The sequence below is a fragment of the Schistocerca cancellata genome, chromosome 12 (genome assembly GCF_023864275.1).
Source record: "Schistocerca cancellata isolate TAMUIC-IGC-003103 chromosome 12, iqSchCanc2.1, whole genome shotgun sequence".
Lineage (NCBI taxonomy): Eukaryota > Metazoa > Arthropoda > Insecta > Orthoptera > Acrididae > Schistocerca > Schistocerca cancellata.
In genome coordinates, this window is record NC_064637.1 from 153416063 (window position 1) to 153429688 (window position 13626).

The window sequence follows — 13626 nt, forward strand, 5'->3', positions numbered from 1 at the left end:
GCTACAGGTCACTCTCTCGCCACAACTTTTAATTCACATTCAGTGGCTTCACCATCTCTCAGCCAAATAGTTCAACTTTAAGTCTGGCCAAGACCTCTGGCTACACTGCAGATTAATCAGTGGCTAGGCCCAAGATTTATGTGGGACCAGTATTATGCTGTTGCCACCTTCTACTTCGATTTTTGTGTTTACAGTACACAAGCTACCTTTGTGTGTGCGTTGTGTACCACTGTATTTTTGCCCTCACCCCCTTTTTCAAAATTGTTTCTTTCGCAAGTGATGGAAGGGCAATGGTCAAGAAGCATTTTATTTTCTCCATTCAGGAGAAACTATAAAATTCATTCAGTGGACACCAATTGGAAAAATGATATAACACACTTGTTAACACTTCCTTAAGCATTGTATAGAAAGATCTGCACTATTCAGAAAGGTTCATTGTCAACAAACATCCAGCAGAACAGGAAAAAAATTAATTTATTAAACCACAACTATTCATATCCAAGAGGAAAGGTTTCCTTGTAGCAGACACCTCTATAAGTTACTATACAAGAGTTTCCTGGAGTAGTTGAGACATTTCTTTGTGTGTGGTGTGTTGTATATTCAAATACTCTTTTTTTTCATGTTTTGTTAATTCTTTGACTATAAGTTTCCTAATCGGCATAGCTGTAAACTATGTTTCGACGCATTCCATGACCAAGTACCATGGCCCCTCAGAATGTATATAACATAAATAAAATTCAATTATTATGATTTCAATTTTACAATAATTCTGTATTATTTATGTGGCAGTATTAAGTTGCTAGAGGCTTACAAGGATCTGAAATGTCTTATTGTAACAGTATGCCTCAGTGCGATGCATAATGCCAGTTGTAGTGTGTCTCACTAGGACTGGCTGAGCTTTGTGATGAAATCACTGACCAAATGGACCCATGGGAAATTGTGCAGCTCTTGGACTTTTTTCTCTCTGTCTTTATTAATGCTACATACTAAAGAGCCCAGAATAGGGAGATATATGAATTGTAAAGTGTAACTGTGTGACTGCACTGCAAGGAAATGTGCAATTAATTTACATGTCTACATATGTGCATGGGAGGTGTTTTATATTGTTATTGCTTCACTCAAGGTATTTTGTGTCCACACATCACTTCAACTTGTACATAAGATTCTTAGAATAGCATTATTATATGACAGTCATGTAATTTTAGATGGTATACATCTTCAGATGTGTTCTTTATATGAGATATACATCCATTGCTCTAAATGGACATATGCGAAGACATTGGTAGTCTATCTGGTGGATAACCTTGTAGGTATAACATGTGAATCTGAACCTTAGCCTTCAGTAAAACTGATAAAGCTTTACTGGAATATGAACTGTGATGTGCATAACTTAGTAATATTGCATTGCTTAGCAAACAAGAAAGAAGTGCTGGAATGAAACACACCTCTATATCACTCTTTCTGTCTCACTAAATTACACTTAATTGTGTCGGCAGCTTTTGCGTTGCGTGTTGATATTGGCAATTTCTTGACGCTCATTATAATCACTTGGGTGATAGTATAAGGTACCAAGTGAGAATCGGTGAATCTGATGACTTCTCTCACCAGAAGATATGAATTGGTTACATTTATTTTTGATATGGAGAGTTGCAAAATAATTTTAGTGATTTGCTAATTATGAATTTTAATGTTATTTACTTATTTTAATATCAACTATTTGTGTGTCTTACCTCCAGTAGTGCTTATAATTCAGATGATGTGGTTAAATTCGAACCTAATAGAACAAAATACCAGGTAACTTTATTTACAAACCATAATATGTCATGAACAAGACTCTCATTGGCCACCTACATTTAACTCGTGATTCGTCTTATTGACTTCCCATTATACGTTGCGCCGACCAGTACCAACAGCCCCCCAGGGGGTCCACAGCTGTTTCGTGGGTTCGTGCATGTCACGCACGGGCCCCCAAGCTGTTGCAGCCTTTATTCTTTTTCGAGCTGCTTTACCTTCCTACTCCTTCCCTGTCCTCCTTCCTTTCCCTTTGCGCTTTCCTTTCCTCTTCTTTGTGTTCTTCTTTGTCAGCCCAGCTATCCTCGTAACTTTACTTCGTCTTGCGTTTTCGTTGGGTGCTTTTCCTCCTCCTCTTTGGCTTTTCTTTTTTGGTCCCCCTCAGGGGTTTGACATCCATCTCTAATTTTGAAATCTGAAGTGTGAGCCAGATGGGGAAGAACTCCCTCTCTAATGTCTTTGGTGTGGATTCCTCTTCCTGCCCCCCCCCTCCCTCCTCCTCCTCCTCCTCCTCCTCCTCCTCCTCCTCCTTCTACCCCCTTCCCCCTTCCCCTTACTCCCCGCCATAGCCCTTTCACACCGCTAGGTCATCAGCTTGGTAGCCATTCTGTGTGATGGAACTGTTATTTACCCATTTGACTGAGCCCATTGATACCACAGGGATCACACTGCTGGCACCTGTGCTGGGAAGCCTTGTGCAAGCCTAGGAGTGGTTGCCCAACTTTTCAGGGCATCAGAACTCCCAGCAACAACTGTCCTACCAGGTGGCCATTAGTGTGACTGGGTGGTGCTCACAGGGCGAGCGCCTGTTCAGAATGGGTGGTACCAGGGTGAATGTTTGGCACATGAAACGTGTTAGACTCTCTGGTCACTCTTCTCAGGCCGTCTCTCTTCCTTTTCTGTGTCAGTTCCTCTTTCTGCATTCCCGGCCTTACCCTCCTCGGCTACCCCCTGGAAGGAGGGCCAGACCCGCCGGCTTGAGGCAAAACTCTTTTCACGGATCCTGACCTGTACCAGGACTGACAGGAAGACTTTTGCTGCCACCAAACCCATTTTCTTTGTGGGACTTATTTAGGACAAGTTCAGTTGAGTTGTTAAACAAGATGGGATATGGCTCTCTCCTTATAAAAACAACTTCTGCCAATCAGCCAGCCCCCCCCCCCCTCCCTCCCCTGTGCATGCGACCGTTTAGGAGACATCCCCTTGACTGTTGTTCATCACAAGTCACTCAACACTCAATATGACACAGGGTGTAATTTTCCGTAGGGCCCTTCTCCTCCAGTCCAATGATGAACTTGGGGCTAATTTAGAACGGCGTGGCATTCATTTCGTCTGACGTGCCCAGAAAGGCCCTAAAGACAGTTGTGTAGACACTGGCACATTCATCCTGGCATTTGAGGGGAGGATACCCTGCCCGAGAAGGTCAAGGTAATAGTGTATAGATGTGACGTGAAACTGTACATTCCACCTCCCTTGCATTGCTTCCGTTGTCTCAAGTTCGGCCACATGTTCTTGTGCTGTGATGCCACTCCCATCTGTGGTGACTGGCCGTCCATTTCATGTGGGGAAGCCTTATACCCCATCGCCTAACTGTGTTAACTGCTCTGGTCTCCATTCTCCCCGCTCATTGGACTGTCCAATGTACATGAAGGTAAAAAGAATTCAGGAAATAAAGGTCCTTGACCATCTCAGCTTCGGAAGAAGTTTGACAGACTTCACTCTGTAAATCTCTCCTCTACCTGTGCCTCAGTTACGTCTTCCCCTCCTCACCCCTCCCCCTTTCCCCCATCCTATCCCCTTCCCTTTACTCACCCTCGGCAGCTCCCATACCTTCCCCTCCAGGAATCACTCCTCTTCCTCCCCATTACCCAGGGAAGACATCCTCTTCTGTGGCTAGTGCTAGGGATGAGACTCCTTCTCGGAACATCCTTCCCTCGTGTTCTCAGGATAGGATGCTTGCATGCTCAGGTCATATAAGAGACCTGTGCTCAGAGGACCCCAAAGCCACTCGCTCCCTGTCTGATCTGGACATCACTGTCACCTATTTTCTTACTGATAACACTTCCTCCCTCTCTCCGAGGGAGAAGAAGAAGCAGCACAAGTCAAAAGACGAGGCTTCCCGGGAGGCTTCGCTCCCTCCTCCTTGTCCTGAATCAGATCCAGTTTTTATGGATGTCATCCATCCTCATTGGGGACGACCATCGACCAAGTGACATGACCTCCCCTTAGGCTTCTTTGTCTTACCTGGCGTCTCACCACACGATAATCCAGTGGAATTGCAATGGATGTTATCGTCACCTTCTGGAAATACTGCACCTTGTTTTCTCCTACTCTTCATTCTGTCTTGCTCGTAGAGAAATGCACTTTCATTATGACCACTCCCAACATTTTGTGATTATTGGACATTCTGTCAGAACTGTGCCAGCCTTGTGATAGTCTGGTAGGGTCTACACTTTGGTTCACGCTGATGTCATTAGTGACTGGATTCCCTTCACACCAACCTAGAAGCAATAGAGGTTAGAGTGCAGACAACTCTGACAATCATCATTTACAATGTCTACCTCCCTCCAGGTAGGCCACTTCCTTACGTTGAACTGTGTACCTTAATACAGCAACTCTCACCCCTGTACCACCTCCTTGGGGACTTCAGTGCACACTACCCCTGTGGGGGAGTGCCACTTCAGTGGGTAGCAGTCTTCTACTGGTCAACTTATTACAGACTCTCTTCAATGATGGTTCCCCTGCTCACTTCAGTGCCACTTTGGCACCGTTACTGTTATTGATGTCACACTCTCTTCCCCTGCTCTTGTGGCTTCCCTGCATTGGTCACCCCAGGATGATATCATCATGTGACAGTGATCACTTCTGGTGATTCTATCATCTGCCGCCAGGCAGACAGGCCCCTCACATTGGGCATTCCGCAGGTCCAATTGGCCTTTATATACGTCTGCTGTGCACTTAGACACCCCTCTCTCGAACTGCGTTGATGGGGTCATGCAGTGCATCTCTGCCCCTATTCTTCATGCTGCTGGCACTGCTTTCCACCTATCCACAGGTCCCCCTCATAATTGGCCACTACCGTGGTGGACCAAGAACGTCGCTGTCCAGGACTGCTTAGAGGTGCTGCACCGAACAACCTCCTCTCTTTTAAGTGTCTCTGAGCTAAGGCTCGTTACCTTACGAAGCGGAGTAAAAAGGAATGCTGGGTGCGATTTGTTTCCTCCCTGTGGGTGTATGCCTCCTCAACACAGGTTTGGTCCCAGCTCCGTAGCCTTCTGGGCCACCTGTGACAGTCAACTATCCAGGGCCATATCTCCATGGTACTCTGTCTACTGATCTGTTGGTCCTCGCAGAACATCTCGCGACACACATTGCGACATTATTGGTATCCTCATTCTATCCTGCTACCTTTCTCTGGCAGAAACAGAGTTAAACAGAGCCCCCTCAAAAAGCTGAACCCTATAATGAACCCTTCACTAAATGGGAATTTTTGCAGGTTCTTACCTCTTCATGTGACTCAACCCCAGGCCCAGATTCCATCCACAACTAGATGATCCAACACTTGGACGTTACATGGAGTCAGTATCTACTCAGGGTCTTCAACCGCATTTGGCTCACGGGTGCGTTCCCCCTCTCAACAGCGAGACAGTATAGTTATCCCATCCTTAAGCCTGGGAAGAACCCAGCGTCTCTAAACAGCTGCAGCCCGATTACCCTGATGAATTTCTTGAGAGTATGGTTAGCTTCAGATTATGTTGGGTACTCAAATATTGGGGCCTTTTGTACCCATATTAGTGTGGCTTCTGTAAAGGATGATCTCCATCCGACCATTTACTCAGATTGGAAAGTGCAATCCGACAGGCTTTTAGTAACCTCCGTCACCTTGTTACGGTCTTCTTTGACCTACATAAGGCATACGACACGACTTGGTGCTAACGTGTTTTAGTTACCCTCCATGACTGTGGCTTTCGCAATCCCCTTTCGATTTTTATTCGTGAGTTTTTATTCCACCAGCTCTTTCAGGCTCAAGTTGCACTTCACTCAGCACCCCTCCGATTCAGGAGAACAGTATCCTATAGGGTTCTGTATTAAGCATCATGCTCTTCCTCGCAGCCATCAATGGGCTCGTAAACTCTGTTGTGCCCCTGGTTACCCCGACATTGTATGTCGATGAATTTGCATCTGGTGCAGATCCCACTCAGTAGCGTCTGCTGAGTGCCGGCGCCAAGGCGTGGTCCGATGGACCCACGTGTGGGCTGTCTCCAACGGCTTCCAGTTTTCTCCCTCGATGCTGCATTTTTTGTTGTCAACCCACAGTACACACCGATCCAGAACTTTATTTAGGCAACCAGCTCCCACAAATTGTAGCACAGTCACATTTCTTGGGTCATATTTTTTATAAAAAGCTGACATGGCTGCCCCATATTTGCCACCTGAAGACTACATGCATGCAGAAGCTTAATGCTCTCCACTTCCTGGCCCACACATCTTAGGGTGCAGACTGTGCCACTCTTCTCCATCTTCACTGTGCTCTGGCTTGTCCAGATTGAATAATGGAAGTCAGGTTTATGGCTTAGTGGCTCCTTCCACTTTGAAAATACTTGATCCTGTTCACAACTGTGGGGTGTATCTGGCCATTGGTGCCGTTCGCACTAGTCCCGCTGACGGTCTCCTCGAAGATGTGGAGATTCCCCTCTACAAATACGATGCAGCCAACTCCTGGTTTCTTACGCAATTGCCATTTTCAGATTGCCTGATCATCCTGTGTACCCTGTCCTCTTTGCAAGCGAGGGGCATCTCCCTCCTGATCACTCCCCATGGGTGGGATTGCCGGTTGGTATGCGTCTTACTTCCGTTTGTAAGAATCTCTATCTCCACTCACTGGAATGCACCCTGTGTATTTCCTCTCATACCCCCTCCCCTTGGATAGTGCCTAGACCATGGATTAGGACCGACCTATTCTAGGGTCCTAAGGTCTGTCATCCCTATGGTCTTCCGGCATCTTGCACATTCCATCCTTGCAGAGTTCCAGGATGCTACCATCTTCTACACTGGCGGTTCTAAGATGATTCATGAAGCAGGATATACTTTCACGTATTCTACTGGCTTAAAACACAGTTTATTGCTGATATCAGGTAGTGTGTTCACAGCAGAGCTACTAGCCATTACCAACGCCCTCCATTTTGTTACTCAGACCGCCTTTCACAGTGTTTTAATATGTATCAACTCAATGAGCAGCCTGCAGGCAATCGACAAATGCTACTCTCGTCATTCTTTGGTCTTTGCTATCCGTGACCTTTCCTCCCTTGGCAATGCTGCCTGCTCCGTTGTCTTTCTCTGTGTCCCAAGTCATGTGGGTATCCCAGGGAATGAACTGGCTGACTGTTTGGCTAGAGAAGCAGATACTTACCTCCCATTCCTTTCATGACTCCAGCTGCGGTTATGCGGATCTGTGTCACATCCCTTTTTGCCCAAAAGTGGAATGACATCTGGTGTGCTGCTTTCAGTAACAAACTTCACACAATCAAGACGACTACTGCAATTTAGAGCTTTTCCTTGCTTCTTGAAAGCAGTCCACTGTTTTATGCCGTCTACGTGTTGGTTATAGCAGGCTCACCCATCGTTTCTTTCTGTGTAACGAACCAGCCCCACAATGTGGTTGTGGAGCCAGACTGATGGTATCCCACATATTGGAGGAATGTCTCATTCTTTTGGCCCCTTGTGCTAAGTATAGTCTTCCAGATTCCTTAGTTCTAATATTAGCAGATGATTGATGGATGGTTTTTATTTTTAGTTATAAAGTTTTGCTTTACTCTTGGAGCAGGGGCAGGGTGGTTATGGTTGGGGCCTCTCTTCATGTTTTATCGGTCTGGGACCTCATGACCAATCCCCCATGGAAAACACTCCTCTTCTTTCTCCAGTTTTTTGTTTGGTTTAACCTTTTATGCCTTTTATTATGTATGTTTTAACTTCCTTGTTTTATAGTTTGACTCCTCTGACTGGGTCTGTCCACTTGTAACGGACCCTCTCTCTTCGGTGAGTAACTTTGGAATCGTGGGACAGGTCTCCTTGCCATTTGGTCCCATAAACCCTCTCAATTAATCAGTCAGTACCAACAGCAACATGCAACAGAAAAGCTGACACTGTAAGTACACTTTAACTTCGTACCTAATTCTCAGCCTCCTTCGTCATGACTCGACTCAATTTTTAGAACAGTGCGCAAGAGTATATCTCCATTTGGGATTACTGGAGACTGGAATACCACCTGTCTTCTTTGACCAATGACATCATCGCCCTGCCAGAAACCCCTATTTCGAGCGTATCAAACATGTGGACCAAAACATTGTTCATCTCTGTATCCGATTCCGTTCCAGCTACTGCCGAGTCTTGGTGCTGACGAGTCCTCTCCATTTGGCTCGGTCCTCCCACCACTTTTCTTCCTCCACTTGCTGCCAGGTCACACATCTCCTTTCCACAGATATTCTCACTCCCATTTTCCACCGTGTTCTTGGGCGCCCTCTAGGTCTTTTCCCATCCATCTTTAATTCTTCCATAATTTTGGGGAGTCTCTGCCCATGCATCCTCTTAACATGTCCATACCATCTTATCTACTTTTTTCAATTTCTTCTCTCATACTTTCTTGTTTAAGGTCCTTTCTAATCTCTACATTCCTTATTGTGTCCATTCTTGTTTTTCCCTTAACTGCTCTGAGAAATTTCATTTCCTCTGCTTGCAGTCTGCTCCAGTCCCTTTCTGTCATTGTCCATGTTTCTCCACCATAGATGACGATAGGGAAGTAATAATTCTTATACATAAGGTGTTTTGCTTTTTCTGAAACTACCTTATTCCAAATCAGGTGTTTTATTGTTTGGTAGAAATTGCCTCCCTTCTGTAACCTCCTATTAATTTTGTTAGTTATTCTTCCATCCCTAGATATTTCACTCCCTAAATAAGTGAAACTTTCTAGCACTTTGAGGGGTTCTCCATTCAAGCTAGTATTTCTGTTGATCCTTTTCTCTCTTCCAAATACCATTACTTCACTCTTATCTTTATTTATTTTTAATCCATACCTTTACATTATTTCCTTCCATGCATAAAGTTGTAACTGTACATCTACCTCTTTATCACCCCATATTACCATATCATCTGCAAAAATCATCTTTTTGTCTTTTTGTTTTACTGTATCTTTAATTGCCCTATTCATTCCCTCCATCACAACATTACAAAGTGCAGGAGATAGAATACTTCCTTGCTTAAGTCCTTATCTTATTTCGAAGTATTCAGAGTTCCCCTATGGTGTTCTAATTCTACAATTGTGTCCTCTGTACATTGTCTTTATTACATTAATGTATCCATCTTCTATATCAATCTTCTTCATTTCTTCCAGAGTCTTTCCCTGTTAACTGAGTCATATGCCTTTTCTATGTCTATAAAAACCATTATCACTCTTTTGTTATACTCTCAACTTTTTCCACAGTTGATGGATAGAAAATATCAGGTCGATCGTCCTTCCTTCTTTCCTAAACCCATGCTGTTCTTCACTCAGCTCCTTTTCTGTCTTTTCACTTATTCGATTTAGTAAAAGTCTTTCAAAAATCTTGGCTGTATGTCTCATAAGGGTTATTCTTCTGTAGTTTTTACAAAGCCTTTTGTTGCCCTTTTTGAAGATGGGAACAATGTCTCCCCTCCTCCAGTCGTCAGGTATTGTACTGTTTCTCCATACACTTGATAGTTCCCTATGCAGCCACTGCATTCCCACTGGACCTGCTGCTCGTATCATGTCCACAGATACTTCATCAGGTTCTGGGGCTTTCCCCTCATCCATCTTCTTCTCAGCTATTTCCATTTCTTCCAGTGTAATTTGTCCTAATTCTGCTTCCCAACTTCTCTCAATTTCTCCATTATTTGTTGTTTCCTCGTGTACCTGCTCCTCAGCGTTTAACACTTTCTTAAAATGTTCTTTCCAGAGATCTTTTATATTCCCTGGATCTTCAGTCACAGTACTGTCCTCTGTTTCCATCTTTACTGGTACTTCAGAAGCCTTCCTTTTATTTTTCATCATTTTATAGAACATTTTCTTATTGCTCTTCACATCTTCTTCCAAGTTTTTTGTAAACTCTTCCCATGCCTTTTTCTTTGCTATATCAAACGTGTCGACCAAAACATTGTTCATAACACCTCTAAAGACACAAATTCCATGCAAATCCATACACTAACTGAACACAATGATGATAGCAGGACAGTCATGTGAAAAGGGGGTTTTGGGTGGGGACTAACTAATAGTTCATTAATGAGAAAGACGACGACGACGACAACAACAACAAGGTTCAAGATGCAACACTCTGGAACACTGAAACACACACACACACACACACACACACACACACACACACACAGCAAAAGCCAGCATCTCAATCTCAAATTCACCTATATAGGTCAACCGTAAAGTAAAAGTTCACTTGTGGTATTGGTGGCTTTTCTGTTGCATGTTGCTGTTGGTAGCTGTGTGCACTGTGAAAGATGGGAAAGGAACATGTTGAATGGTGTGTCAGATAGGGCAAAGGAAAATAGTTTTTGATAAACATCATAAATGGATCAATGTTTTTAATTAAAATTTGAGAGCAGTTAGGTGGATCAGTGTTTACAATTAAATCATGGGAGAAGATAGGTTGATGAATGTTCATTAATAATAGAGTCACAAGTTTAATATATTAACATAACATTGATCCTCTTACTCAGTGGCTACGTTATGCAGGCACCTAAGAGTACAGTTTAAATTTTACGATTTATTCTGTTTTACGTAACAACATTCTGCACAGTATGTTCCATTGTGCCACCACATAATTTCGTACACCCCACGTCATGACGACTGTTGCAGACTACAGCTCTGTCATGTAGCTGAAAGTGTGCTAATTTTACACTTCTGCCTAGTCTTGTGTAATGCTCTGTCTCTAATATTAAAAAATGCTGAGCATATGTAGTTGTCTAGTTACAGTTCTCTAACGAAACTAAACAACTTTGATAAAGACTACATCATATGGGCAGTCCGTGAATTTTATGACAATGCCAAGGACCCAACATCAGAAAAATTGAGAAAAAAGTTAGTTGCAAAAATAATTTTTTTTAGATCTATTAGGTCAGTGAGAGACATATTAAATGATATAGGATTGAAATACAAGTATCAAAATGACGGTAGACAATTTTTACTTAATCACGACAACATAGCAACCTCGTGAATAAAATTTTTGGGGGCAATAAATTCACTGTGTAGTTCAAGTGACATGCGGTTTATATTCTATTTGTGTGAAACTTGGGTTACTCACAACTGTACATCATGCAGAATTCGAGCCAAAGTGGGGGCCTTAAGGCACCTGTTGGGAAAGGGATCCTCTGATTGTTGTACGTGAGGGGTGAGGAAAGACTGGTTTTCTTAAAGAAAATAAATTAGTTCACAGATGTAGGATACATTGTGAAATACGGATATTTTTGGCTCATCTTCACGCGTGATAAGTCTCGGGTTTTAAGCAGTTTTGATAGGTGTTCTGCACATGTATTACTGTACTTAACATGAAACTTTAGACAAAAAGGGTCCATTTTCCATTAAGTTCCAGTGCAGTAACGTGTGTGACTTTTGTGCCAAGTCTACATTACTTTTACAGTGTGTCTATCTTTTCTTGTTCCAAGCACTCGTGGGGTAAGGAGAGTGCACATTCTGCATCGTAGTTAATAGCGGGGATTGGTAATTTCCATCATTCTCAAACAGTGCTGTCACCAAATGTGTTAAAACTACAGTGCCTCCGAGTCTAGAAAAGACAGACAGAAAGAATATCTCTTTCAATATTTGATATTGATTAATTGATATATTGTTAATTTAGATATCGGCATATATATATCAATATATTGTGAAAAAATTTTGATATTTTTTGCCCATCATTGCTCTCCTGTGCCAGCCTCTTAATGTCAGAGCAGCAGGTGCACCCAACATCCTCAGTTATTAGTTGGATATATTCCAGTATCAGTTTCCCCTTACCATTTTTACCCTCGACACCCCCAAAAAATACCGTGGAACTTATTTATTAATGTATTAACATGTCCTATCATCCTGCCCCTACTTCTTGTCAGTGTTTTCTACACATTCATCTTATCTTTGATTATTCCGAGAATCTCCTAGTTTCTTGTCAGTCTATCTAATTTTCAACGTCCTAAGCATTATGCCTCAAACACTTTCACTCTCTTCTTTTTCTATTTTTTCACAGTCCATAATCTACCTTCATAAGAGGGCACCACAGGTGTGCATATAATTTTTACCACACACTGACATTTTAAAAATCGCTTTGAGGACTCATGTTTCAGGTACGAACAGCAAGTGGACAACTTGAGACAGCAGGCGTTCAACATGGAACAGGCCAATTATGCAACTCAGACATTGAAAGACACTCACGCCACTGTGGCAGCCATGAAGGCCGGTGCAAAGCAAATGCAGAAGGAGTTCAAGAAGCTCAACATTGATGAAATTGAGGTACATTTTCCCAGTGTTTTCTCTGTACAGGCAGGCAGAAGACAAGAGAGTTATAGATGTGGAAGAGGTTTGCTGCTCCTGAAATTTTATGGAATAATTATAACTCGTGTATATTAAAACTAAACTTCTTGATTAGTCTCCTAGTTCTGAAAAATGCTGACAGGTCTCTGTCGTACCAGTGACTTCATTTGAAGTGGTACGAACTGCTGTGGGATCAGCTCACATAACTCCCAGCCATTGTCAGCTTTCGGAACCTTCTCACTGCTACTTTTCACTCTAGCATCTCGCCAGTAGGCTCCACAAGGTTAAGTGCACCCCGCACCAGTTACCCCAACAAGTAAAGTCCCATGCGGATTTGAAAATTGAACTTGGTCAGCGTGAATAAGGTGAAAGGAGTCATTTTGTAGGTTTAGTCCTTGTGGTGTGTGAACATTTTAGCCCTTCTACCCAAATTCATTAGTTTTAATATTTATAAGGATGCTGATAACCTTTGCCCTGAGTGCTCTTAAGACTTGAGAGACACACACACACACACACACACACACACACACACACACACACACACACAACTTGGTAGGAGTCCTATGCAGGGAAAATTTTGTGATGAGCCTGATGTGATTTGAGCGCACAACCTCATAATCTGCGGTCATATGCTCTATCATTGTGCCAAACAGTCGACCGGAAATAAATACAAGTAATGTTGATTACGTAGTAAGTAGAATGTTTTGTAAAGTGTTTTGGTAAGTTAATCAAAGAACTCAGTTCATCTGCTTTGCTCCATAAAGTTTACCTCACTGTCGTAACCTCTTGTCAGTAATGCACAATTTGTGCAGTTTCTGGTATTGTAAGAGATTTCCTTCTAAAGAATTGGTACTGTTGTCAAAACAGTTATTGTTAATAAGTAAGTCATAGAGATATTAATAACAATAGGTGTTCGTGTCTTACAATGTGGTAATGTAGGTATACCTTCCAGAATGAATTTTCACTCTGCAGCAGAATGTGCTGATTTGAAAATTCTTGGAAATTTAAAATTGTTTGCTGGAGTGGGACTCGGATGTGAGACCTTTGCCTTTTGCAGGCAAATGGTCTACGGTCTGTGAGCTATCGGAATACATCTGACGATCTGCCCTCACAGCTTCACTTCATTCTTCCAGGACTACTAGTCCCATACAGTATGGAGGAGAACTGCTGTGAAGTTTGGAAGTTAGGAGAGTAGTCACTGGCTGCAGTGTGTAGGCAGGTTGTGGGAAGTGGTTGTGTAGCTCAGTAGAGACAGTACTTACCCATGAAAGTCAGAGGTCCCAGTTTAGAGTCCT

The 13626-nt window shown here is 42.9% G+C and overlaps 1 protein-coding gene across 1 annotated transcript in view; it reads left to right on the top strand.

Annotated features, from left to right (window-relative positions):
- LOC126109709 (charged multivesicular body protein 5) overlaps positions 1 to 13626 on the top strand; it is a 41242-nt gene that overhangs the window by 1369 nt on the left and 26247 nt on the right. Inside the window, exon 3 of the mRNA XM_049914762.1 lies at positions 12145 to 12310. Within this exon, the coding sequence (XP_049770719.1) occupies positions 12145 to 12310 (166 nt within the window). The remainder of the gene's footprint in view (positions 1 to 12144; positions 12311 to 13626) is intronic.